The 27,330-nt window shown below is 45.6% G+C and overlaps 1 protein-coding gene across 3 annotated transcripts in view; it reads right to left on the bottom strand.

The window, feature by feature from the left end:
- Nucleotides 1–27,330, bottom strand: part of TAFA1 (TAFA chemokine like family member 1) — a 2,040,488-nt gene that overhangs the window by 884,787 nt on the left and 1,128,371 nt on the right. For all 3 annotated transcript variants that reach the window (XM_069643790.1, XM_069643792.1, XM_069643791.1), the window contains exon 3: nt 4,068–4,115. In XM_069643790.1, coding sequence (XP_069499891.1) covers nt 4,068–4,115 — 48 coding nt within the window. The remainder of the gene's footprint in view (nt 1–4,067; nt 4,116–27,330) is intronic.

The raw sequence follows: 27,330 nt of genomic DNA, 5'->3' as shown, positions 1-27,330 counted from the left end.
TCTCACGCGTGCTGGCGCTTTACACGCCACCTCCAGCATGTATCCTTTGTCAACCGATGCGACCCAAGCCCTCCAAAAACTCTGCACCAACCACAACTAATAAGATGTTTTCTTTGTTTTGATTATCACATTTATATCCCTTCCACCCAGGGCATGCTCAAAACCAGTGGTGGAAATGGAAGAAATCTGGTGGGGGATCCCACAAGGCCCAGGATGGGGGCAGAGTTTTGGGGGTGGGCAGTGTCTGAGGAGGCGGGGTTTAGAGGGGCAGAGCTGGCAGGTGACCTCCGATCAAAGGAAATGTCCAAAATAATAGTTCAAAACAGCACAATTTCTTTCATGCTACTTTTTTTTCAAGCTATATATCAATTCCACTTTAAACCACTTCCATGGTGCTGGTGCACCCAAAATATGATATCATTACCACTCCCCACAAACCCCACCGCCACACCCTCCCACGCACAATACAAACCCAAAAACACATGTGCCTGCTAGGGTGTCCAATTGTCCCGGATTTCGTGGGATTGTCCCACAATTAGGGACTCTGTCCTGCAGTTTGCAGAGTGGCTGTGCAGGACGCAGTTTCGTCAGGGACAACCTGCCTCCAGCACAGCCACTCTGCAAACTGAAGTGGCCATGTACACAGCATGGCGCTGCCGCCTGCTGCTTTGTTTCTCTGGGTGGCTCCACAGCCCTGGCTACTTTTGAGCCTGCAGGTCAAGCTGTAATGCTCTGACACCTGGCTTCATTCAAATGCTAATGCTTTGTTCTTGGGGTCTTGATGGTCATGTTTGCAGTTAAAAACGTGACCATCACCTCCCAAGGACAACTATTTGCATTTCAATTAACCCAGGAATTAAGAGCCATTAAAAATATTTACATTAAAAAAGGGGCGGGTCAAATGTGAATGATGTGATGTCATCACTGCCATGTGGGCAAGTGTCCCGCAAAAGAATATCAAAGAGTTGTCCACCCTAGTGCCTGCTGTTTAGGGAAAGGTTCAGTGCAGTGCACTGAAAATGAAAGTTTGAACTTCATCCAACACTATTTTAAAACGAAACCGTTCTGGAGCGGTTTCATTTAAAATAAAAGCATAGGAACCCTGAATTTTGCATTCAAAGCTATGCCCTGTGCGAGCACTGAGCACAAAGAGTAATCTACTCTGTGTTCACTGTCCTCGCACAGGGCAGATTAGATCTGCCGGGCCCACGAGGGTGGGGGCTGTGCTGCTCGGAGCAGACTGCCCCGACCAGCACAGCCCCGACCTTCGCGGGCCCGGCTGTGGAGCCTGCATGAAGAACTCCTAGTGAAAGTGCAGGACAGCCTTCCTTAGAAAGGTCTGTTCCGGTGTCCTGCTGTTGTGGATACATATGGGGGCGGAGGCAGAAGAGCGCTAATGGCGGCAATGAGCTGCTCTGCCCCTCTACGCCATGACATTGCAGGATTGTTTTTTTTTTTTCTCTCCTCGAAACCCAGTTGGAGAGCATGGGTTTGGTCTTTGGGTGACTGACTCTGGCTGGATCCCGAGATCCGGCTTCACATCTGGTGCCGGATCTCGGATCCGGCGAGAGCCAGCCCAATGACCAGCACTGCTCAAAACCCCAACCTTTTTATTCACTGACACCTATATCTACGTATTGCGCCACAGAGTGGATGCAAGATGCGCGGGAGGCCACCTGGGAAATTACAAAAGCGCCCCTCACACCGTGACCTCAATAGAAACCTTTTTTCCACTAATGTTGAAGCACCACATTAACTTTTTAGCTGCAGATCACCTGTGTTAAGCATCTTACTAAACCTTTGGGGTGGCTTTTTTAATTTTAGAAAAGTATCATATTCGTAAGCAACAGTAATATAGACGTGTCCATTTAAATGGTATCCCTACAAAATATCCCCACCAAAAATATCAGGCGATACTCTTGGAGAGGATATTTTGTGGGAGTGGAGGTTGCAGGGGTGTCCCCACACATTTTAAAATAATGCCGGTGTTGCAGGGGTGTCCCGCGCAGGGTCCATGGGTCAATACCGCCGCAAAAATATGGTGATATTTTTGTATCGCTATATTTTTGCGGGCATATTAACATATGGAACCATTTAAAAGTGCAGCTGTTGTATATCAGTGGGGATCTGTAACCCTGATGCCAACTGTAAAACCAGACGCATTTGAAGACAGTCTCCCATGTAAACAACAACCTGGAGCAACTCTGCTTAGCATGCCCGTGCTGGAGGTGGAGTGCTTCAGGACTGACTGGCTCATTCCAAGCCTTTACATACAATAACATGGACAGTCCACAAACACAGAATACTTTTTTTTTAGTAAAACGTATTATTGCAGGCATGGAAGAGGGAAGTGTTATATAAAAACCTGCTATCATAATGAGTAGCGATAAAGCAAGCAAGCTTAAAATGTTCCAATGTAGAGGAGGTTTGGGAGGGGGGGCAGGAATAGGAGGGTTTGGCCATATGGATTAGCATAAACTTCATCTAACATGTCCGTCAGCATGTTCTAAACAAATCATGGGACTAATATAAAAGAAAGGGAGCAAGCTCAAAGAGCTCCCAAGAAGAGGAGTTTTGGGTGGGGTGAGGCAGAAATGGGTGGGAATAGCCATATGCATTAACATGCCCACGGGCAGGGATAGGATGTGGGCTCATAACCACGCAACGCCCATACACTGTGTGTCCCTGCCCATGTGTCATTCCTGTGTGTCCTTCGTCATATGCCCTTGCTCCCTATCTGCATGAAAATGTACTCACAAGCAATAGTTTGAGCTTCGTAGGTGTTGCAAGCAACACCCAATAACACAAACTAATGATGCCCCTCCCTGCTCTGCAGTCTTAATGGCGATTGGTCTATCATCAATCAATGTTTGGAGGCTCCTGTGCGCCCTAATGTTGTTGCAGAGGCTATCTTTAATGCATACCTTTTAAGGTACGGGGGAAACAGTGTCTAGGGTGTAGTTCAGTTTGTTGATTCTTGCATTTGCACTTGTCTCCACATATCGGGCAACAGACCCAACCTTTATAATTACGTGGAAGTCCCTTTACAGCTCCTCTTTTGCCTCTGACCCCCTGACCGTGTGGAGGGGGAAGTACCGCGCGCGCGCGCGTGTGTTCGCACCTGTGTACATAATGTGAAATTATGTTTGGAAAAGTCAATCCGAGCAAAATAAGCAGTGAAACATACATGTCAGGTAATATGGTGCAACGTTTTACTTGCTCTAATTTACCTTATTTCAAGCTGTAGTGCAATCCAATAAAATGTAGTTTATCAATGGGAATAACAAGTGAAAGGATGGCTGCTTTTTATTAAATGTATTAAGTTGAACACTTGATCACTTTTCTAATAATATCAAAGAAATAAATAGACAAATATTAATGTGCAAATAACATAATGAAACACCGGGATTAACAATATGGTACATGTGCAACTAGCAGTATGCTAAATACGAATTTAGCGAAAACACAGATTATTTCAGTGCATTTAGATACCAGACTGCGATTGACTAAGTGCCTGTAATTTGCCTTGGTGCAAACATGCAGAGAAAGAATATGTTAATTTCACTTGAATAATATTTGGACCATTACTAATTGCACTGCACACGTGTAAAATGTCTGCAGCACCACCCTATCTGACCTGAGCTGCCACCGATAAACACGTCTAATATATACTAGGCATGTAAGAAATCTTTGAAAGCTGACTTTATTTGAGCGTGATAAAATGGGCTCTCAGAGGTTAACAGATTTGAGGTTAACACAATATGATCAGAAGGGTAGTGTTAATGTATTCTCGTTCAATGGGTTGTTATGCGACTTCAAACACTCCTGAAACATGACATTTTGGATCGCCTGTGAGTTGTGTTCATTGGCAATGTGTAATGCGATACACATTGCTGCACAGAACGGCTTGGGCGTAAAAAGACGAGGCGAGCATTATAAACAGAATTAAGTCATTGTACTAGCCCAGTGCACCACAAGCCTGCATTTTAAAAGTATGCATGTATGTGCTCCAGAAGATTTTGCAACTTTAGGACCCTTGCATGGAAGTTAAGCATTATGCCACTTACCTATTTCTCCCACGTGTCTGTTGTTGGAAATATGGTCGGACATGAACCCTGCGTACAAAAACAAAGAGCACATTTAGTTCTAGAGGTCAAGACGCAGAACATAGTATGCATGTGTTTCGTTAGTACTCTTTTTTTAAATAACTCCATGAAACAGACGGATCGTTCCGGAGAATGGATTTAAATGAATGTGATCACCTGCTTGCAAACACTTGATTTCACTGACTAGAAAAAACTGCAGTGTTGCCACAAAACTCTTTTTCATACATTACTTAGGATGATTCATGAAACCTCAAACCGTCAACAATAAGCCTTTCCATATACGTTGCACCAACGAGACAGCGTGCCAGTACAACATGCTGTATGCAGGACCATTTCAAACTTGCTAACCTGCTTTCATAACTCTGGGCAGTCACATGCAGAGAGTCATCAATGGGATTGTTCTACAGAATATGGTTTACAAGGGTCAAAGTGAGGACTGGAGTGTTTCAGTCAGGAAATAGTTGATATGTTTTTTGCCATTCAGCAGGGACCAGACTTCACCCTCTTACTAGTCTCTCAAGTTTTCATAGAGGCCGACCATTGCCATCAACGTAAAGAGGGTGCCCCATTTCATAAAGACGTTTGCCACCCAGTGCTTGATTGCTATTGTCACCACCCACTGTTGCTCCATACAGTGTCATTCGGCTGCTCTATACAGTGTCAGTATATTTGAGGTTAAAGCTCCAAATTCCACTGGATCATTGACAGTGAAATCAACATAACATTTTGTCTTGAAGTAAACTATTTAAGTGTTTTGTTGAAACACATCACTGTTAAGATTGAGCATTAATCCCATTGGTGTCCAGTGGAGCATGTTAACCATCTAACCACAGGAAAGAAGAGCAAACATGCTTTCCTCCTATGGTAAATGGATATGTAGATGTAGGCAAAATCATTATTGAAATGATGAGTTGCCTGTTAAACACTGCAACAAGATCGTCTTGCATAGGTTGGTGTTCATGACTGGCTCTCCCGTTAAATATGGGTTTATTAACTGACTTTGCCCCCATTTTGGGGCTGTTGGCTGGTGACTGTCCTATTGTTGTCAACCCACCCTGCTGGGTATTATAATAGAGAATATGCAGCAATGTCACACAGGATATGTGGAGTAGTGTGTGGACATGGACCCAGGATTGTCAAATTGCATCTCATTGTTTTTCATGAAAATGTATAAATAGCCCTGCCCTGCCAACCTGGGTCATCAGGTTTGTGAATAACAATGATCCAGCCCAGGATGCAGAGACTCTGGCCAGTGCACACTGTTCTTGATTCTTAAGTTACTATGACTGACAGTCAAAATAAAAAAGTTTTCAAAACACCACAACATAATGAGACTGGGCTTACACATCAGTGCAGAGGCTCAGAAATAAGTTCCAGGGTTGGGCCCTGGCAAGTCCCTCCACAAATTAACACTGTTGCCACCAATAGGAGTATGAGAAGTAATGGCACTACACATAATTTAAAGTGAAAGCAGAACACCTCAGCATAGCAAGTATTCTGCCAATAATGGATGGAAAACTAGTAAGGTTGGTGGACCTAACCACAAATAAAAAACATCTGTGGTGTAGGTATGAATCACATTGGAAGGAAACATAATTTGGTGGTTAACATGTGCATTACCACAAATTACCATCTGTAATCTGGACCACTGACATAATTTTTACTAATGATATGAAATGATGTGATATAGCATTTATAACACTCCTGTGCAACAAGATGAGGGGGGGACAATGGGAGGACAAAACAATGATCTTACTAGGCCTTGTGTAATTCAGATTGTGAAAGTACGGACAAGTGGATGGGGAGAAGTGCAAAAAAGGGGGGATGGAGAAGTGCAGGTAATCAAAATTGCACCCGGCTAGTGGCTCAGTGCAGATAATGGAAAGTGCAACCAACGGGTGGCTCTTAAGCTCAGAGAGAGGGGACTGTAGGGTTACAAATACAGACCACAAGTGCTGGGAGAGCCAAGAGGCAGTGTAAGGTGCAACTGGACAGTGTGGATCTGCTCAGTTCAGAGGGTGGCCAGGTAACCAGTGCGTGGACCAGACGGTCATCAGCATAGGAGAGGAAGAGAGAAAGCGGAATCGAAGAGGTAGGTCTTGAGTTGCTTCAGGAATCAGAGGTGGTTCTGCTCAAGTTTGAGAGAGGCAGGGAGGGTGTTCCAGAGTGAGACCCAGTCGAAGAAAGAAATCTGCACCCAACTCTCTGCTTGAAAAAGCAATTGACCCTCAGAATGTTTTAGGTCGATGAGCGGAGAGCTTGAAGCGTTGGGGTTAGTGTGGTTCCAGGCACCAGAAAGGTTTGTGGACAATGCAGAGGGTCTTGAACTTGATCCTTGCCATCACCGGGAGCCAGTGACGAGATTTCAGTGCTGGAGAGATATGATCCCTGGGCTTGAGGCCAAGGAAAAGTCTTACAGTCCTGTTCTGGATAAGTTGTAGATTACAGAGAGTAGAGGCAGGAAGATCTAGAAAGAGGTTGTTGCAGTAGTCCAGCATAGCGAGGACCAGACCTCTAGAGACAGTGAGCTTCAAGGGGAAATTGAGGAAAGGCAAACTACCTCTGGGGAGGTGCAGCTGATAGCTTGACTTCTTTGAGACATCAGTGATGTGAGGAGAGAAGTAGAGGGTGGAGTCAAAGATGACCCCAGGGTTCTTAGCCTCACAGGTAGGAGAAGAAAGAGGGCCCAGAGAGGGTGGCCAGAGAGAGAGGGGAAAGGAGGGAGCTGGTGTTCTGATGAGGAGGATCTCAGTCTTACTGGTATTAAGGCAGAGATCATTGGTGGCACACCATTCCTGGATTGCGGACAGACAGTCTGGAATTAGAGAAGGAGTAGAGGTGGCACAGGGGATCCTGAACGATAGCTGAGTGTCATCTGAATAACACTGAAAGCTGGAGCAGAGAGCAGCGATGCGGTGGGTAAGATGTGCCAGGTGTTGGTTGAACAGCCATTGAGAAAGCTAAGACCCCTGGGGTACACCAGAGGTAGAGAGAGAGAGAGAAGAGAGGAATAACCCCAGCTGGACCTGGGAGGGTCAGCCAGGCCAGTGCCTAATCAGTGATTCCCAGGTTATCACAGAGGCGATTGAGCAGGCTGGCATGGTTGACCGTATCAAAATCAGAAGAAAGATCGAGGAGAATGAGTACAGAAGGAAGGTTAGAGAACAGCTCTTCATGGATGTTAAGGAGAGCAGTTTCCGTGCTTCTGGCTGCTCTGAAGCCAGACTGGTGATCATGGAGACAACCAACAGATTCAGTGTGAAGATAAAGCTGGGAGATGGCCAGCTTTTCCAAGAGTTTGCCCACAAAAGGAGTGATGGAGATCGGGCAATAGTTAGCCAGAGAGGAAGGATCAGAAGGTGACTTCTTAAGGGGAGGTGCACATGGGAGTGCTTAAGGGGGGGGGGTTCAGTGGCAAAAGAGTGATTGCAGAAATCATCCAGGCCTGGAGCAAGGGTGACAATGTGTTCCTGGATGGTTTTGGAAGAACAGGGAAGAGCAATGTGCAATAATACTGCCAACGGAAGGCATGATAGTAGGGCTGCTGTTACAGAAATGTTTCACTGGAGCAATTGCTGTTCGCATTAGGGTAGGCATCACACCATCCGGCTCATAGAAAATGTGAGCTTTGATATGTGCAGTGGTTTTTTAATATGTCTGAGTGTTTTTTGAAACAGGCAAACTTTGCCCTAGCAGCTAATACCGTGCAACCTTTCACTTGCAACTGTGCAAAGTATCTGTAGTGGGGCCCCAGGTGGTCCTTTTGCTTGCATAGCTGCTTAGGTTGCAAGTAACAGAATTGGGCAGCCAGTATGGAGAATAGGTATCTTCCCTGGTATCTTCTGTGGTGCGGAGTAGTGGATCAAGGATAGGAATGTGATTAAGAAGGTGTTCACCCTACCTGAGACTCAGTAATCTGATCCCCACTCTCTCCTGCCCTGGTTGCTTCTAGATCCCTTGCTGCCAATAATCCACTTTCACTCGCCCATGTTAGTTTCCTTCTCCCTTTTTATCTGCTTCACCTGATTATTGTTAAGCACTCTGTTGCTTCCCAAGGCTTGGTCAGCACTCAATAAATACCCTAATAATGATAAATAATAATATTAATGGGAGTGAGATTTGGAGCAGGAGGAGGTTAGCTCAGTCAGTGAAAGGTGTGTTGAGTCAAGCAGCAGGTTTGGAATGCAGGAGTTTAATTGTCCTTATTCTAAACTAGGTAGGGTGATATTATGGCATTAAGCCCCCTTTTCAGGGGCTGGAACGGCGGTTAACAGCCTGGCAGCTCAAGTTATCAGCCCGAGCAAAGCGAGGGTAGATAACGAGGGCTATGCGTTGTCAACCTCCGTTACAGCCCTTGGAACGGGGGCTAACCGCCATCAGCACCCCGGTTACAGCTTTGGTAACCTGGGGTGCTAAAAAAAGAATAGAATGTTCATTCATTCATTTACCAAGATGGCTGCCATGGAAATGGAAGGCGGAGCTTGTGGGATGTATTTACCCATGCATCCGAGCCCTACCTCAAAACTGTGCAGTATTGACATGGAAAACATCATGATGGCCAGAGCTTCCCAGAAAATGCCAGGGAAGTGCATGAAGAATAGGCTGCCACTCATTTTTGCCGATGTTATGGGCACAGAAGGGCACTGCCTAAAACCACCATTGGACTACCCACACAGTAGTCTGAAACCATTGGGAATGGCAATGCTGATTGCCAAAAGCAAACCCATAACTGTTGGGAATTCATTTTCTTAAATCCCAAAAAGGGGTGCAGTACCAGTACTCACCACTATCAAAAAGCCGGCGTTTTAAAACACCAGATTTTACTTTTTTGTGTAAAACTGAATAAATAAACCCAAAGCAGGCCAAAGAAAGACTTACTGAGAGGTGGATACAATGTAAAGTTATATTCTGAAGTGACTTGAAGGTTTATAACAAGACTGGCTGAGCTGTGGATTTCAGCAGTTTAAGTAAATTTGGACTGAAAGACACTAAAAATCTAAATGTTTAAATTGACTGAGTGACCTACTTTTGAGTGTCACATAGGTTTCAATTGTTTAAATGTCATAGTTTTAAACTTAGAATCAGCATTCTAGCTGCATATGTAAACATTGTCTTGACTTAAACTGGGTAACAAAAAGTGACATTTTATCTGAAACCTGGCTTAAGGAACTGAATTCTGCCCACCAGCTACCCCCGACAGGAGATGAAACTTGAGTCACAGCTGTGTTCCCAGGCCTATCTGCCTTTTGCTGGCCACACTAAGGATATGCCATCTCTCTGATAATTGAATTAAGGGGAGCCCCCACAGAATACAGGAGCTCTGAACAAAGCCCTGTCCTGACTCAGGCAAATGTTTTATTGGCGGGAGTCGTAAATGGAGCTTCCTCCTGGAAGGACAGGGGAGGAGCACTGCCTGTGAGAGCAAGCTGGCTTGGCAGAACTGGAAAAACCAGAAATTCAACCTTGTGCTGGGGGGGAAACCACACCCCTTTGGGGCCAGAACCTAACTCTAAAAAGATGGATCATTCATAGAGCGGACTTGTGAAAATTATTTAAATGATACGATCATTCTTGTGATTTTTCTGCCCACATTTTAAGACGTGTTAGGACCCGGTGGTATGTTCAGGGGGGTTTTAGCGGAAAAGAGGATATTACTCGAAATGTATGCATGTTAAAAATCTGACACTTCATCAACTAATGTCCATACTCCTTGCGCACATGTGTGAAAATTTGGGTTAATGTCCGATATTGCAAAATCAGTTAAAAAGTGCAAATATTGCCATTTCTGAATGCAAGCTCCCAGGAAGAGCAGATTTGGACAAGGGTATACCTCCTGTGATATGTGAGGGGTGCGTGTAATTTGAAACAAATGTGTACCTGTGCAAATATGTTTTTTGAGCAAATATAGATTGTGTGTAAAGTTGACAGGGGTGGGTTCTCTGTATCATAAACAGACCTCATCATGATGACACTTCATTTCATTCCCCCAATCAAGTGGAAGCGGATGAAGTGGCCAATGACAAGTGGAGAGGGGTAGGGGCTAGTGATGCTGCACACACACCCATTTTAAAAACAGATAAAAGCAGACAGACAGGACAGATAGGGACCTTCAAATCCATTTGCAGCTGGAAGCTCTGCCGGGAAAATCCATACTTTACCTCCCTCAACCTTCAGAGAGCAGACATAGAGACTTCAAATCTATCAAATTTCCAGAACCAGAGAGAGAGCAGAGCTGACCCAGATCACTGTTAGCAGAACCAGAGACCCAGACCAGACCAGCAGAGTAGAGCTGACCCAGACGCTGTGCGCAGAGACCGTCCGGGGCGAGTGAAGAAAACCTGACCAGATCCGTGGCGAGGCCCATTCTAATTCAAGAATATAGTGTGAGTACCTAGTAGAACTGTGCAGAACCAATCTCTTAGTTAAAATAATATAATTCAATCTATTTTAATCTAAGTAGAACTGCCTCCTGTCACCTGCCATTTTCTAGTTGCTAGCTGTCACTTGTCTTTTTGAACTTTAAAATTTCAAATCTGAAAAACGACCTTTATTTAATCGCTCATATCTCCGTGACCGTTTGTGCTAGAGACTTGCAGTAACTTTCCTCAGAAAGCTTAGAATCGTGGCTTTCCTACGAACCTACCCCCTATAGTTTTGCCGCGATTTGCAAATTTCTCCACGTGTGAAAACAGAAGCTTCTTGCTTTCAGTTGCCAAAAATTCGTTTAACCTGCTAGTTACAACCTAGATCCTTGCTAAAGTGAGCCTGAACTCATCCCAAGTATATTTCACTCACCTAGAACCTCTAGAGGGAATTAAAAGCATTTTAGCATATTTTTCACTTCATTGCCAGCACATATAAAAGCATTTTGGGCCTGTGTTTCTAACTTCTGTAGTCTAAGCTTGCTGGGGTGAACTGAATTACATTTGATTGCATTTCTGAGAACTGTGTGCTTTCCTTCCATTTCCTTGCATTGCATAAAAGGGGGGAGGGAACTGCCAGAGAAAAGTGATTACATTGTTTTGTTGAAAATCATATTGAGTATTTTCTGTACTGCATTTTCATTCCACCTTCCATCCATTTGAAACCATAAAGTATTGTTGCTATCTTATCCATCCTATAACCACTCATCATTGATTATAAAGAAGTGTGCTAGTGCCAGACTATCCATTATTGATTACTGCTCAGAGTCAGTGTGATATCCAATTATTAATTTATTATCAAAGTGTGATATATCTATACATTGTTTAATTTTTTTTTCAAATAAATCTTTTAAATTTGCAAAACAAACCTACTTCTTGGCTCAGTGGGGTCAGGGGGATTCTAAGAGAGGGGTGTTATATAGGGGTAGTCATTCAGAACGCATGAACTGGACATAAAGATATATAAATAAGGGTTTCCATTCAGTATCCCAGACTAGGCCTTGACTTAGCTGTAGTGTTGAATTGAATCCTCTTACAAATTGGGGGCTCGTGCCGGACGTTTGGGTTAGATCTATCACTTGTGCGAGTTAATTCAGCATGCCAGCTGACCAGATACACATATCCGGTCGGATCACCACGCTGTGTTACGCTGTAAAGCACTCCTCAAAGGAACGCTCTTAGGAAAAGGTCTGTTTTGCAAAAATAAAATACTAATTTCTGTAAGTCAGGACAGAGACCACTCTCTAGAATGACGACCTTAGTAGACATGAAAATAGCCAGAGAGCACTTCTTACATAAGTTATTTGTGAGAGGTGAGTGGACTCACCAGGACCGCACGGTCTGGTTGCAGGCCATCACGCAACAGGTCACTGAAACAGGGTCAGATATATGGGGAGATCAGGGTCCCCTACATGTGGCCCTGAGTGAACTATACATGGCTCCTAAAGCTAAGGATGAACAAGACAAGATGGTTAGGATAGCCGCATACCTGTACCTATATATGGCAGACATGCAGGATAAATGTACTGAAAGCCAAGATCTGGCGAATAAGCGACAGATGGCGTTAGAGAAGGTCCAATCTGACCTGGTCTCTTCTGAGCAGAGGCTGCAGCGGAGCCAGGAGTCAGAAAATGAGAGTAGACAGCACATCATTAAAATAGAGAGGGATATGGACATCCTGCAACAGGAAAAGGCTGACCAGGATACCAGATTTCTGGCCTTGCAGAAGGAGTACCAAGAAGGTTTGGACTCCCTACTGCAGAGCCAGAAAAAGCTGGAGCAACAATTAGACTTTAACAGGGCATGCACGGAGCAGGTAGCCACCCTGCAAAGTCATCTAGATAGAGTGAAGGCAGAGAGCAACAAGCTGATTTTGAAAGACCTGGATACCCAGGCAGAGTTTGATGAAGAACGCCAGAAAGCTGGTGCCTTTCAAAGGCAGAGGGACGACCTGGCGGCACAAATGCAGGCTCTTAGCCAGGAAAGAGACGCCTTAGGCCAGGAAGTCTGCCATTTAAAAAGAAAAACAGAAGAAAATCACCTGGCCCACCAGGGACTGGGTGACCTCCAAAAAGAACACCAGGACTTGCTAGAGCACACCAGGAGGGTGGAGGAGGCTCTGGCAAGACAGGAGCAGGCCAATAGGGACACAGCTCAGGAGGTAACCCTCCTGCAGCAAAGACTGGCCCAGTGCTCCAGGACCAATCAGGAAACACAGAGAGAGAATGAGGCTCTCTGCCAGCACATTGATAGGCTCCAACAACAGGTAGCGATGCAGGAGAGACTGATAGAGTCTAGTAAGGCCTTAACTGAGGAACTGAAGGCGCAGGCTCTTGCATTGCAACAGGGAGCAGGGGCGGATAGAGACCAAGTTCGCTGGGAAAGGGAAACTCCTGAGCATAACCTCAGGAGCCCTAGTACCAGAGGCCTTTATCTCTCTCAGTCCCTGGACTCTGCCACCCCCATGTCCCCTGGCGCACATGAGCACAGGGACACAGGGATGGCAGATTACTATCCAGCCAGAAGCATGGGGCTCATAGGCCAGTACCACCCAGGAATGGAGGGGCGGGCATCCGGGTATGGGCACCCAAGCACAGTGCAATTTAGTGGGGAACCCCAGGAGAGTAGGCCCATTAAGGGCATCCTGAAAACCTCTGCCCAGTTAGGTCAGTGGGGGGGGTACCCATCAAATCCTGGCAGCAAGGAGGGATCTGAAGACTCCTCTGAGCGGTACAGGACACAAGAGACCAGGTCCCCACATTCTGCCAGCCATTCCCAGGCTCGCAGAATCCGGGAAAACCTGGAAGAACAGACGGGAACCTCTGGGAGCAGTGCCTCTGAGTCAGAAGATGAATGGACCAGGGTTACCCGGACCAAAAGGGCCAATAAGACAAAAAGGGCCTTGCTTAAGGACCCCTTAAAGCAGGTTAAGGCAATCAGGAGCGTCATCACGCCGTATCATAAGAATGCCAAGTATTCTGTTTGGGAGCACTTAGAGTTGTTTGAGCAAATGATGGAGACTTTTCATTTGAAGGACAGCCAAAGCTGTATCCAATATGTAAAGTGGACATTCTCCCCAGAGTACTCCAGTGTCTTTGCAGGGCTGGAGGACCAAAATCATTCCAGGTGGTCCACCTATAGGGCGGCCATATTAAAACATTTTTCTGTTCACAGAAATCCCCAAGAGGCTCGCAAGGCAGCCTACAATTTACAATGTGGGGAGGATCAGGCCCCACATGAATTTGTGCAGGAGTTAAAGCGTGCTTTTGCACAGACCACAAGAAGGGTGCGCACGGACAGCAGAGAATTTGTTAATACTTTTTTCCATGCCTTGCCCAAATACATAATGACCCAGCTCGTGAGAGATTTTCATGAGAAAAGATCTTTAGAATGGGTCATTGAACAAGCCACCCGCATCTACGAGGTGCAGAAACCGGTGGAAAACAAAAACCAGCCCAAAAACCCCAAAACTAACAGCACCCCTGCTCCTGCCAAGTTGGCAGAGGTAAAGGTCACCCCCGTTTTAGAGTTGGAGATGGGGGGGCCTAAAAACCTACCTGCACCTAATAATGCTAGGCCCAGAAGGTCCTCGGGCCAGTCACAGACAGCGAGCCAAGGAGGCAGCCCCACCAATGGGGTCCCTCGCTCTCCTGATTATGTAAGTCCCCGTTACAAGGGAAATCGACCCATCCTGGGTTATGTGTGGACTCCTCCAGCCCAAGGGGGGGGATCCAGCCAAGCACCTAACCCAGGGAACTTCCCTCCTAACTTCCCACCGGAGGGCAGAAATTCTCCAAACCCTGGGCAGAACTTCTTCCCCAGGTATCCACCCAACTTCCAACCCCAAAATCATCCATCCTTCTTTCCCCAATTCCCTGAGCCCAGACAACCTAATCCGGGAGAGGAGAGGCCAAGGGTGGAGGGGTATCCAAATCTTCCCAACCAGGGGTACTACCAAAGAAGGGATATCTACCCTTCCCGGGATCAGCCCAGGGGAGAAAACAGGGCCCCGTATCAGCCTGAGCGGGTTTCCCAGTTAGAGCGCCAGGTACAAAACATGGCGCGGGATCTGGGTCACATACTGAGGGCTCAGCAGAACCCTCAGATCGGCATGCCGGCGCAGAACGCACCCAACTCTGGACCTGGTGCTCCAGAACAATGACGGGGCAGCACCCCGATAACTCACCGGTTCCCAGGGAGGAGGCACAAAGGGAAGGGGGGTGTAAAGCCTTGGAGGAAGCTTCCTTCCTCACTTGTAAACAGCCCCTGGAAACCCAGGAACCGGAAACAAAATCTCTTGCCCCTGAAAGTCTGCCTCCTAAGGAGCAGAGGGGGGTAGGAGAAACAAAAGACCCAAACAGACACAGTTTGAGGAGGAGGTACAGATCTTCCAACTTGAGGCAGAGGGATCCTCAGAGGATCCTGGGAAAAGGATCTTCTCCTTCAGAGAGGAGGGAACTCCTCCCAAAGAAAAAGGGGTCCCTAGGGATGCAAATCCAGACTGGGGAGATGTGGAGATTGAGCTACCGCCGCCCACCATCTCCTCCCAGAACCAACCGCAAGAAAATCCCCTAGTTCAAGCCCATCCTGGTGACTGCCTCCAAAAAGGGGAGGGCGGCCCGGAACCGGAGCCAGGGGAACCCACAATGGCTCTGATCTCCAGTTGCCAATTTTTTCTTTCAGATTCCCAAGGCTCTCCACAGAATTCTGCCCAAATCTCTTCGCTAGCGATGTCCAAAACCAGAAAGTTAGCCCACCAGTTGTCCAAAAATGTGCATTATCTGTGCCCCCTTGAGGAGAAGGAGGGAAGATATTATGCCCCGGTACAAGTACAGGGGCAGGGTACGATTTCAGCGCTGGTGGACACGGGATCTCAAGCTACCCTTCTGTCCAGAAGGGCCTTTGATGAACTGAATGCAGGAAGGGGAGAGAATTACCAAATTCCTCTCACCCCTCTTCCTGGACAACTGCAGAACTTTGACGGGAAGGAAATTCCCGTTGAGGGGACTGCAGACTTGGACATTAAGATCGGGCGACACAAGGTGAAACACCCGGTCATAGTAGTGACTCCAGAGGGCACCCCTTGTTTACTGGGGAATGACCTCCTGAGAAGGTTGTCACCCCTAATAGATTGTGTAAACAAGGTCCTCTGGACCCAGACTAGCCGACCAATAAAATTAAAACAGAGTGTTAACCATGTTAGTTTAAACGGCACCTGCCACATGGTTGAACAAAAACCTGACCAAGTAGAATTTCACTTCCAGAATAGCCAAATTCCAGACGTGACAGTAATAGCAGTAGGACAACAGACTGGTGATGGGGGGTCCTCTCTATTTCTGAAAATCAACCTTCCTTCCAGTCAAAAGTGGTACTCCACGCTGGAAGGAAACACTCTGAGATTCTATACTAATCCACAATCAGAAACTCCCACTCCTATAGTCCAGAAAGATGTGAAATCAGCTCAGAGCCTGGCTGATATTCAGCAAATTGGAGAGCAGTTGTTCATCCCTGTTCAGTTAAATGACGGGAAGGACTCTGTTCTCGCTCGAGTGTGTGTGAACAACGGTAAGAGCTTCATCAGCGAAGCCATGTTCCGCCAACTCCCAAAAGATCCAGCCATTCCCACATTCAAACTGATAGACAAATGGGAAATGGACCTGGAAGCACCTAATTCCAAACATCTCCTGCCAAGCAGGTGTATGCTCAAAATCTCCATTGGCAACAAGAGCATAGTCCATAATTGTTGGGTCGTGCGAGACGTCACTGCCGCCTTTTACTTAGGCAGTGACATTCTCAATCGCTTTGCCATTAGTTTGGACCTAATAAACTTCAAAGGTTGGTCCCGATTAGCGGATAATCCCATGGGCTTTGATGATCCAGAAAAAGCATTTAGGTCAGCTCAATTGCTACCTTATGCAGTTGAAATTCAGATCAAAGAGGAAGTCACCATCCCAGAAAGGACCCGACAATTCTCCCTGGAAGTGAAAGTTAAAGAGGACAATATTTGCAAAACCCTGATGCTTACATACATCTAAATGCTTCTCTCCAACAGCAAGGGTTAGGGGTAAACCCAACACCATTAGTCAACATAGAACATGACACCATTCCAATAGAGGTGGATAACAGTGACTTAAAGAGTATTACTCTAGCCGCAGGCACCATTATTGGAATGGCGGTTGATGACCGACATTTTTCCATAGATTTAGGTAATGAACTGTTAGGGCCAATCCCCAAGGACTGCTTTGACAGTGACAGTGATGACAATACAACACCAGACAGGATTTTTACCCGGCATGGGGGGAACTTCCTGGTGTACACTTCTTGCCCTTATGGTAAGGAAGATGTGACTTGTGACTTCAGGAGGGATGTGGTGATTTTCCAGGTCCATGAGGGCTGCCTTTCCCACCTGAAGCCTCCAGTCCAAATCAGCACTCTGACCAGGGACTTCTCCACCCAGCTGGAGGAGGCCGCTGAGATAGCCAAACCAGAAGTCTTTCCAGGCTTCAGGCAGATGGTGGAAGAGAGAGTCAACCTAGCTGATGCCTGTGTGACTCTGGAACAAAAGCAAAAGTTGAAACAAGTTTTCTTGGATTTCCAAGATCTCTTTGCGGTAGACTCATATGACTGTGGTCGCACCGACATCCACACAACAACAATCCCCACGGACCCTGGCATGACTCCAGTGTTTGTGAAGCAATATCGCTTGCCTCTCGCATCAATGGAGTCCCTTACTGAAATAATTAAGAACCTTGAGTCCAGGGGAATAATCCGTCCCATCCACAGCACCTTCAATAATCCGGTGCTGGGAATCTTAAAGCCAAACGGCCAGTGGAGACTCTGCGCTGACCTTAGGGAGCTCAACAAACGGGTCCATACTTCCCGATGGCCTCTTCCCTACATTGACCAAGGGCTGGCCCAGATCCAGGGGTCACAGGTATTCACTGCAATAGACCTGACCAATGGATACTGGACCGTGCCGGTCAGTAGGGAGGACCAATACAAGCTGGCTTTTACCTTTGGGGGCCAGCAGTATACATGGACCCGGACTCCCTTCGGATACCTCAACTCCGGCAATGAATTCAACATTTTCCTACATAAGGCCATGCCCGACCTGGGTGCGAGGGGTAACCTGGCTTATGTAGATGATGTCCTCATCAAAAGTTCATCTGTGGAGGAACACATGGCGGAGATCCGTTATGTTCTGACCCAGTTGAGGGCCGCCGGAGCAAAACTTTCCTTTCAGAAAGCACAGTGGTGTAGAACCCGTGTTAATTTCTTGGGGCATGAGATTACTCCTCAGGGTCTCTGTCCCCAGGAAAAGAAAGTGGAAGCACTTCAGAAACTGAAAGACCCCACAACTCTGCGGGAACTAAGGAGCCTCCTTGGACTGACTAATTACAGCAGAAAGTTCATTGAGGGCTACGCAGAGATCACCAGACCCCTGATTCATCTCCTGAAGGGGGGGGTCAAGTGGGAATGGGGTCCAGAACAAGCCGAGGCAGTAAAACAACTCAAAAGAAGCCTCTCACAAGCGCCTTGCCTAGCTTACCCTGTCAGAAACAAGGAGTTCTTCCTGGAGACGGAGTTCTCTAATACGTGCTTGACGGCAGTATTATACCAAAAGCATGACAAGGTCAATAAAGTAATCTCCTATGCGAGCAAAACTTTATCCTCTGTGGAGGAAAAATTCAACGATTGTGAGAAGGCACTCCTGGCAACGGTGTGGGCATTGAAGAATTACCGCCCGTTTATCCATGGGCAACACATTATAGTGGAGACTCCACACCAGCCTCTGCAATATCTCCAAAGTGACAGAATCCGGGCCGGAAATGTGAGTAATTCCCGAATTACTTCCTGGATTCTGTCAATGCAAGACTTTCCTGTGGAGGTCAGATATGGCCAAAACAAGAAGAGTCCCCTCGCGCAAGGTCTGGCTGACTTGCATGATTGTGCCAGAGAAAACTGTCTCGAGGACGAAAGTCTAAAAATCAAGGACAACATGGAGGCATACCCTAATTCCCCACACAAAGTCTTTGAAGAAGACAAGTGTGAGGGAATGCCCACTGTCTATGTGGATGGATGCTCTTACCATGTTGACAACGACGGGGAGAAAGAACTGGCGGCCGGCGTAGGGAATGCATGGGTGAATGAGTCCCCAGAACCCTCCGCTGGATACAAAATTGGTCCCCGAAGTAGTCAGGTGGCAGAATTGATGGCTGTGCATCAGGCCATCCTCACTGCTGTCCAGCATCAACTCCACGAACTGGTTATAATCACAGATTCGGATTATGTACGGAACGGGTTCGTGGAGCACCTGGTTAATTGGAAAACCAGAGGCATGTTATGTGCTAACAACAAACCCTTGAAACATGGGAAGTTGATCCAAAACATTGATGATCTGGTCACCTCGAATGAGATGACCATCTATTGGAAAAAGATCAAGGGTCATTCCAAAGTAGAGGGACCAGACAAAACTGGAAATGACTTAGCTGATCAGCTGGCCAAAACCGGGGCCATCCAAGGGGATCTAATTGAGATTGAGTCCCTATTGGGGGAAATCCAGGTCACTGCTATCACTACGTCCCAGACAAATGCTCACAACGACCTTTCAATTGCCCAATGGAGTAAGGAGACCCCTGATGCTGATTTGATTACCGCTCAGAAGGGGGATCCAATAATTGGTAAATTTTACCAACACCTTGAGGACCCTGAGAACTTTCCCCTGACGGATACCGATTACATTGGGAAAGAGGACCTAAGAGTGTTGATGAAATGTCCAAAAATGTTCCGGATCCAAGACGGTTTGTTGGTAAGGAAATCCAAAGCTGGCCACGATCAGTGGGTGGTTCCTACCTCCTTCCGAAGCCTGATGTTAAATCACGCCCATGATGCGGCCACCGCCGGTCATAGGGAGTTTCACACAACATTGGAAATCTTAAGAGAGGTTGCATACTGGCCACACATGGGGCAGGACCTTGACCAATACTTGAAGGGTTGTCTTGTGTGTGCACAATTTCAGCCGACATCCCTCACACACCGTGCGCCTCTCCAAAAGAAGGGGATGACACTGCCATGGTCAGATTTACAAATGGACTTTGTAGGCCCCGTGATTCGCTCTGCTAGGGGGAATAAGTACATGTTGACTGTGACATGCTTGTTTACCAAGTGGGTGGAATGTCTCCCAGCACCAAATTGCAAGGCAGAAACCGCAGCTGCCTTGATGATTAACCACATCTTTTCCCGTTTTGGTCTACCTCAAAGGATTGAGTCAGACAGAGGTAGCCACTTCACCAGTGAAGTGATGACAAAGATGTGGGAGATACTGGGGGTCAAAAGGAAGTTGCATATTGCTTACCGGCCAGCTTCTTCTGGGGCAGTGGAGAGATATAACCGAACCATTGTGAGCATATTAAAGAAGTTTGTGGCAGATTCTGGGCCAAGTTGGGATATCCGATTACCTCTGGTCCTAATGGCCATCAGATCTACCCCTTCATCTGCAACCAAAATGTCACCATTTGAGTTGATGATTGGGCGCAAGATGGTGCTTCCTCAGCATTTGCTCTACAGGACCCAAGAGCAGACACTGATAAATGCCTCCACAACTCATGAGTATGTGGAGAATTTAAGGAAACACCTTCAACATGCTTTTGCTTTTGCTTATGCTCAGCGGAATCTAGAAAGATCAGCTGATAGCATGAAGACCCACTATGACCTGAAGACTTCCAGGAAGGAATATCAGGTGGGGGACCGGGTCTATCTATACAACTTCCAAAGAAACCAGGCAAAACAGCGGAAATTTTTGCCTACGTGGAAGGGACCCTTTGAGATCATCGACAAGATCTCCCCTGTGGCCTACAAAAATCCACATCCCCAAAGGTCCTTTGGCAGCGGGGGAAGACAAGTGGGTCCACATAAACCAGTTGAAATGTTGCCATCCCAGGCACACTCTGCAACAACTGGAGGAATCCTCTGGAATCCTAGCGGGTACTGTCTCAGACTAATTCAGTTCCAACCATAAAACATACCACATCTAGTCTCTAAAATATTGTGATTTGCATGAAACTGTCTCTTAGTTATACTGTTTTTTTTTTTCAAAATAAGAATGTAATGTTTCGTTATGATGAAATGCATATGCTGCCCCACTATCTCAACAGTGGTGGAAAGACGTCTATGAGTAGGTATTGCCGCTCTTCCTTTGTCGTCCTAGGAGAAAGAAAACCTGGAGAAGGGACAAGGAGGACGATCCGGAGACCGGGAGCAGAGACGCAAGGGGCCCAGAGTACCGCCCAATCTTCCCATCAGGACCGGCGAGGAGAACCAATCGATCCGACTGGATGGAGAAAAAGATGCTGAACTGTGCCATCTATTGGAAGAAGATGAGGAAACATCCCAGGTCTTGCGAGTCCCATCAGTGAAACCGAATGGCCATCGCAAGAGGGGGGCTTGTGGGATGTATTTACCCATGCATCCGAGCCCTACCTCAAAACTGTGCAGTATTGACATGGAAAACATCATGATGGCCAGAGCTTCCCAGAAAATGCCAGGGAAGTGCATGAAGAATAGGCTGCCACTCATTTTTGCCGATGTTATGGGCACAGAAGGACACTGCCTAAAACCACCATTGGACTACCCACACAGTAGTCTGAAACCATTGGGAATGGCAATGCTGATTGCCAAAAGCAAACCCATAACTGTTGGGAATTCATTTTCTTAAATCCCAAAAAGGGGTGCAGTACCAGTACTCACCACTATCAAAAAGCCGGCGTTTTAAAACAACACCAGATTTTACTTTTTTGTGTAAAACTGAATAAATAAACCCAAAGCAGGCCAAAGAAAGACTTACTGAGAGGTGGATACAATGTAAAGTTATATTCTGAAGTGACTTGAAGGTTTATAACAAGACTGGCTGAGCTGTGGATTTCAGCAGTTTAAGTAAATTTGGACTGAAAGACACTAAAAATCTAAATGTTTAAATTGACTGAGTGACCTACTTTTGAGTGTCACATAGGTTTCAATTGTTTAAATGTCATAGTTTTAAACTTAGAATCAGCATTCTAGCTGCATATGTAAACATTGTCTTGACTTAAACTGGGTAACAAAAAGTGACATTTTATATGAAACCTGGCTTAAGGAACTGAATTCTGCCCACCAGCTACCCCCGACAGGAGATGAAACTTGAGTCACAGCTGTGTTCCCAGGCCTATCTGCCTTTTTTTGCTGGCCACACTAAGGATATGCCATCTCTCTGATAATTGAATTAAGGGGAGCCCCCACAGAATACATGAGCTCTGAACAAAGCCCTGTCCTGACTCAGGCAAATGTTTTATTGGCGGGAGTCGTAAATGGAGCTTCCTCCTGGAAGGACAGGGGAGGAGCACTGCCTGTGAGAGCAAGCTGGCTTGGCAGAACTGGAAAAACCAGAAATTCAACCTTGTGCTGGGGGGAAACCACACCCCTTTGGGGCCAGAACCTAACTCTAAAAAGATGGATCATTCATAGAGCGGACTTGTGAAAATTATTTAAATGATACCATAATTCTTGTGATTTTTCTGCCCACGTTTTAAGACGTGTTAGGACCCGGTGGTATGTTCAGGGGGTTTCAGCGGAAAAGAGGATATTACTCAAAATGTATGCATGTTAAAAATCTGACACTTCATCAACTAATGTCCATACTCCTTGCGCACATGTGTGTAAATTTGGGTTAATGTCCGATATTGCAAAATCAGTTAAAAAGTGCAAATATTGCCATTTCTGAATGCAAGCTCCCAGGAAGAGCAGATTTGGACAAGGGTATACCTCCTGTGATATGTGAGGGGTGCGTGTAATTTTAAACAAATGTGTACCTGTGCAAATATGTTTTTTGAGCAAATATAGATTGTGTGTAAAGTTGACAGGGGTGGGTTCTCTGTATCATAAACAGACCTCATCATGATGACACTTCATTTCATTCCCCCAATCAAGTGGAAGCGGATGAAGTGGCCAATGACAAGTGGAGAGGGGTAGGGGCTAGTGATGCTGCACACACACCCATTTTAAAAACAGATAAAAGCAGACAGACAGGACAGATAGGGATCTTCAAATCCATTTGCAGCTGGAAGCTCTGCCGGAAAAATCCATACTTTACCTCCCTCAACCTTCAGAGAGCAGACATAGAGACTTCAAATCTATCAAATTTCCAGAACCAGAGAGAGAGCAGAGCTGACCCAGATCACTGTTAGCAGAACCAGAGACCCAGACCAGACCAGCAGAGTAGAGCTGACCCAGACGCTGTGCGCAGAGACTGTCCGGGGCGAGTGAAGAAAACCTGACCAGATCCGTGGCGAGGCCCATTCTAATTCAAGAATATAGTGTGAGTACCTAGTAGAACTGTGCAGAACCAATCTCTTAGTTAAAATAATATAATTCAATCTATTTTAATCTAAGTAGAACTGCCTCCTGTCACCTGCCATTTTCTAGTTGCTAGCTGTCACTTGTCTTTTTGAACTTTAAAATTTCAAATCTGAAAAACGACCTTTATTTAATCGCTCATATCTCCGTGACCGTTTGTGCTAGAGACTTGCAGTAACTTTCCTCAGAAAGCTTAGAATCGTGGCTTTCCTAAGAACCTAGAAGCTTCTTGCTTTCAGTTGCCAAAAATTTGTTTAACCTGCTAGTTACACCATAGATCCTTGCTAAAGTGAGCCTGAACTCATCCCAAGTATATTTCACTCACCTAGAACCTCTAGAGGGAATTAAAAGCATTTTAGCATATTTTTCACTTCATTGCCAGCACATATAAAAGCATTTTGGGCCTGTGTTTCTAACTTCTGTAGTCTAAGCTTGCTAGGGTGAACTAAATTACATTTGATTGCATTTCTGAGAACTGTGTGCTTCCCTTCCATTTCCTTGCATTGCATAAAAGGGGGGAGGGAATTGCCAGAGAAAAGTTATTACATTGTTTTGTTGAAATCATATTGAGTATTTTCTGTACTGCATTTTCATTCCACCTTGCATCCATTTGAAACCATAAAGTATTGTTGCTATCTTATCCATCCTATAACCACTCATCATTGATTATAAAGAAGTGTGCTAGTGTCAGACTATCCATTATTGATTACTGCTCAGATTCAGTGTGATATCCAATTATTAATTTATTATCAAAGTGTGATATATCTATACATTGTTTAATTTTTTTTTCAAATAAATCTTTTAAATTTGCAAAACAAACCTACTTCTTGGCTCAGTGGGGTCAGGGGGATTCTAAGAGAGGGGTGTTATATAGGGGTAGTCATCCAGAACGCATGAACTGGACATAAAGATATATCAATAAGGGTTTCCATTCAGTATCCCAGACTAGGCCTTGACTTAGCTGTAGTGTTGAATTGAATCCTCTTACAAGCTCTGAACGGATGTTCATGGGTGTAATTTTAGAGGGGCACAGGGGTATTTCCCCCCCCCAACTTTCATGGAACACCATTTTGTCCCCATTCATTTGGCTGGGGCACGTTTTCTTCAGATGCCCTGTCCCCCTGTCCCCACCCGCTCCCCCCAACATTTTCAGCAAAGTTACTCTGTTCTAAAATCCTCAAGATTAGTTAAGTCCTTGTTACAGGGCATTACAACTGACTCGGGCAGGCAAAGAATTGACAAAAGAAGTTCCTCCCTCTTATTAAAAGTATTCTTTAAAAGATGGGATTAGGTGCGGTTAAAAAAAAAAAAAACAAGTTTAATGAAGTAAATATAGGAACTTGCACAATACTGTGCATACTGCGTGCAGGGCCCTTCTTCACAAAGAAGTGTGTGCATTGATTTGGTCATGAAAAGATACTAGCTTTTTAAGGACATCCCTACTTACTTATCTGGGTGTCGGGCAGGGCTCCGTCCAACAACCAGATATGTATATTCAGTCTGCCCCCAAGTGGGTGGAAGGCTGGTCCTTTTCTCAGATATGGATACTGGGTCTATTTCAGCTATCGATTGCTTTTTAACTGGCAACTACAACACTGGTTGTGCATAGTTATTCCTAGTTCAGGTGTACTTTTTTTTTTTTAAAAAAAATGTCCTTTTTGGCACGTTCTAAAAAAACGAAATGCGTTGCACATTTCTCTGCCCCTGGCATGAAGCAGCAGGGACTAGAAACGGGGGCAGGAACCCAACTGGGCGACTGATTTCGTTTCCCAATGGGATCGCCACATTATGAAACGTGTTTGTGAATCAGTCCCTGGGAATGCATTAGAAATTCACTCTAAAATGTGTTTGCACCTCTACAGACGTGTTAACTAATGCACTTTTTTGAGTTGGGCACAAACTGCATATGCAAATATTTGGCTGTAGATGTAGATGCATCTGTAAATGTGTTGCATGGTGGACACCTTCACTGCTGGCTGCTGATGGGGGGCTGGGGTGGGGCTTTAATAGTTTTCATAACGAGAAATACGGGAGTCGGGCCCTTTAAAATCTAGTGTTATGAAAAGAAAACGAGTGCAATGAAGGCATGAATTGGATGGACCCTGATCGAGTTATAGATGCGTTCGTCTTTCTCTAAAACATGATTGCATATCTAAACCACCAACACTATCAGTCTGATAACAGCAAACTGGCTCCCGGTGACTCCAGTAACCTTTCCGTCTCTTTCATCTGCACAATAGCTTTAAGGCAACCTTTCTTCATGTCCTTGAACGCATCCAAAATGTATTTCCTTTCAATTTGAAAACAGCTGACAGGTACACTTTGTTGACTTCAAAACAGCTAAAGCGGTATGTTTAAGCAGTGATCTGTCAGAATCTCATGTTATTTTTCATGGCCATCCGAAAAAAAAAAAAAATAGTACTTTGCAATAAAATAAATATATATTAAGGTCTGCAATGAAGGATTTAAAAACGAATGCCATTTTAGAATGCCACTTTATTTAACACATACTTGATGTGAGTTTTCACTAAAGAGCGTGTTGTATATACATGATAAAACATACACTATATATAAACGTTTAAAAATGTCTTATTTCAGAAATGACTTTTACTGAATTATGCATTGTGGCCAGAGGACGACATCAGCATTCCCTGATGATATATGGATTTCAGAAATATCAATAGTAAGTCATCAAAATGATCAAATCGTCGTGTATGCTAGTTGATCTTTTGAAAACTGCACCTGTCATGATTCCTGGCACTGAACTTGAATGCTGCTAGCCGGTAACAGTAGAAAGGCTTCATAGATGGTGGTGACAATCACTACTGTGGAACAATGAACATGGAGCTGCAGCAACCGAGGGAAATGAAAGAACGTGTCACTGAAGGGACTTAGTGATGTAGTGGGTCATTGCGTATATTGTCCCGTCTAAATATTAGCATTGTGAGATTTCTAATTAACCCTTTTTTTCCAGTGGGCATGTGTATCAAAACCGGTGTGAAACATTTTTCTTTAATTTACTTACTTTAGAAAACCCACAAAAACATTTGTAAAAACTGTCAATGAATACAAAATTCAAGAGCATCATGTGTGCTGACTACTCACAAGAAGGAAACAGTTCAACACAGTGGCCATGTATACCTGCAGTATATTTCTACAATGCTTATTATGTCCCTGGGCATGACATGGTGCACCCCATTGGAGAATTTCGGGCTACACATGATTGTATGGCTCAGAAAATCATCATAGTCCGGAACCGGGCAACAAAGGAAGCCATGTAATTCCTCCGGGTTGCTGCACTGAAGGCACGGCTCTAATCACGACACTGCCTCTTATCATGGAAGTACCTTGCTGACAGCCATGCTTCCAGTGGTGCAAAGTTTTCAGCGCGGCACTCCCATAAGGAGAGGGAACACTGCACTGGCAGCCCGGCTTCCAGTACTGCATGGCTCTCAGCAAGACACACCCTCTCATCACGGGAGTGCTGCTCTTATAGCCATGAGACCATGGGCCTCATTACAAGTAGTGCGAAATGGGTTTAACGGCACCGTTAAACCCATTCCGCACTATTACGAGGTTCACTCGCGATACTCGCTCTCGACGTCTGGTTTTTCCCAATGGGAATGGGGAAGGACCAGGCCCGGGATCCCTGAAGGAGGAAATACAGGGCCCTCCAAACTCGGAATGGCCCAGTATTTCCCCATTCAGGGAACCCGGACCCAGACACGATTTTGGGGGCTGCCTCCAAAGTCGTAATGAGGCCCAATGACTTGACTCTCAGCGTAGTGCTCTCGCTACATCGGAGTGCTGCGCGGACATCCATGTCAGAGCTGCTCTCCTCCTTGCTCAGGGTGCTTCTCACGGCCACGGCCCAGGCAATGAAAATAACCTGTCCATCTACATTCACTCCTTACCTAGCACCACTCTCCTCTCTGCCCAGGCCGCACCTGACAGATGCAACGAAAATAACTCGCCCTCCTACCGCACTCCCTTTTTACAGTTTGTTGGTGTTGCCCACCTAGCTGCCTGCAGTGTTTACCAGATGCAAACAGCCCATGCGGCCCAGTGTTTTCTAATAACTGCCCTTTCCACCTGATCATGTTTGTGCATGTTTGCTGGGGACAAGCCAGTTCCCAGCAACCATCTGAGGCAGAATGTTTTTTTTTTAATTTTATTTTAATTTTTAGGGACATTCAGCTTTATAGACCACAACCTCGGGGTGCACCACGAGCAATGGCCACTGAAGACCTAGTTAAATGCTCTAACATTTAAGGGCCTAATTTACAAAAATGTTTTCAATGGGACTTTCCCATGTCAAAACATTTTTTGTAAATCAGGCACTAAGTCTGTCAAGGCGTTCCAAATGAGACTTTTGTATGCATCCATTCATTCATTCATTCATTCATTCATTCATT

This window comes from Ambystoma mexicanum, chromosome 2p, assembly GCF_040938575.1.
Source record: "Ambystoma mexicanum isolate Mex_15411 chromosome 2p, UKY_AmexF1_1, whole genome shotgun sequence".
Classification (NCBI taxonomy): domain Eukaryota; kingdom Metazoa; phylum Chordata; class Amphibia; order Caudata; family Ambystomatidae; genus Ambystoma; species Ambystoma mexicanum.
This window is presented reverse-complemented; position numbering and strand designations above follow the sequence as displayed.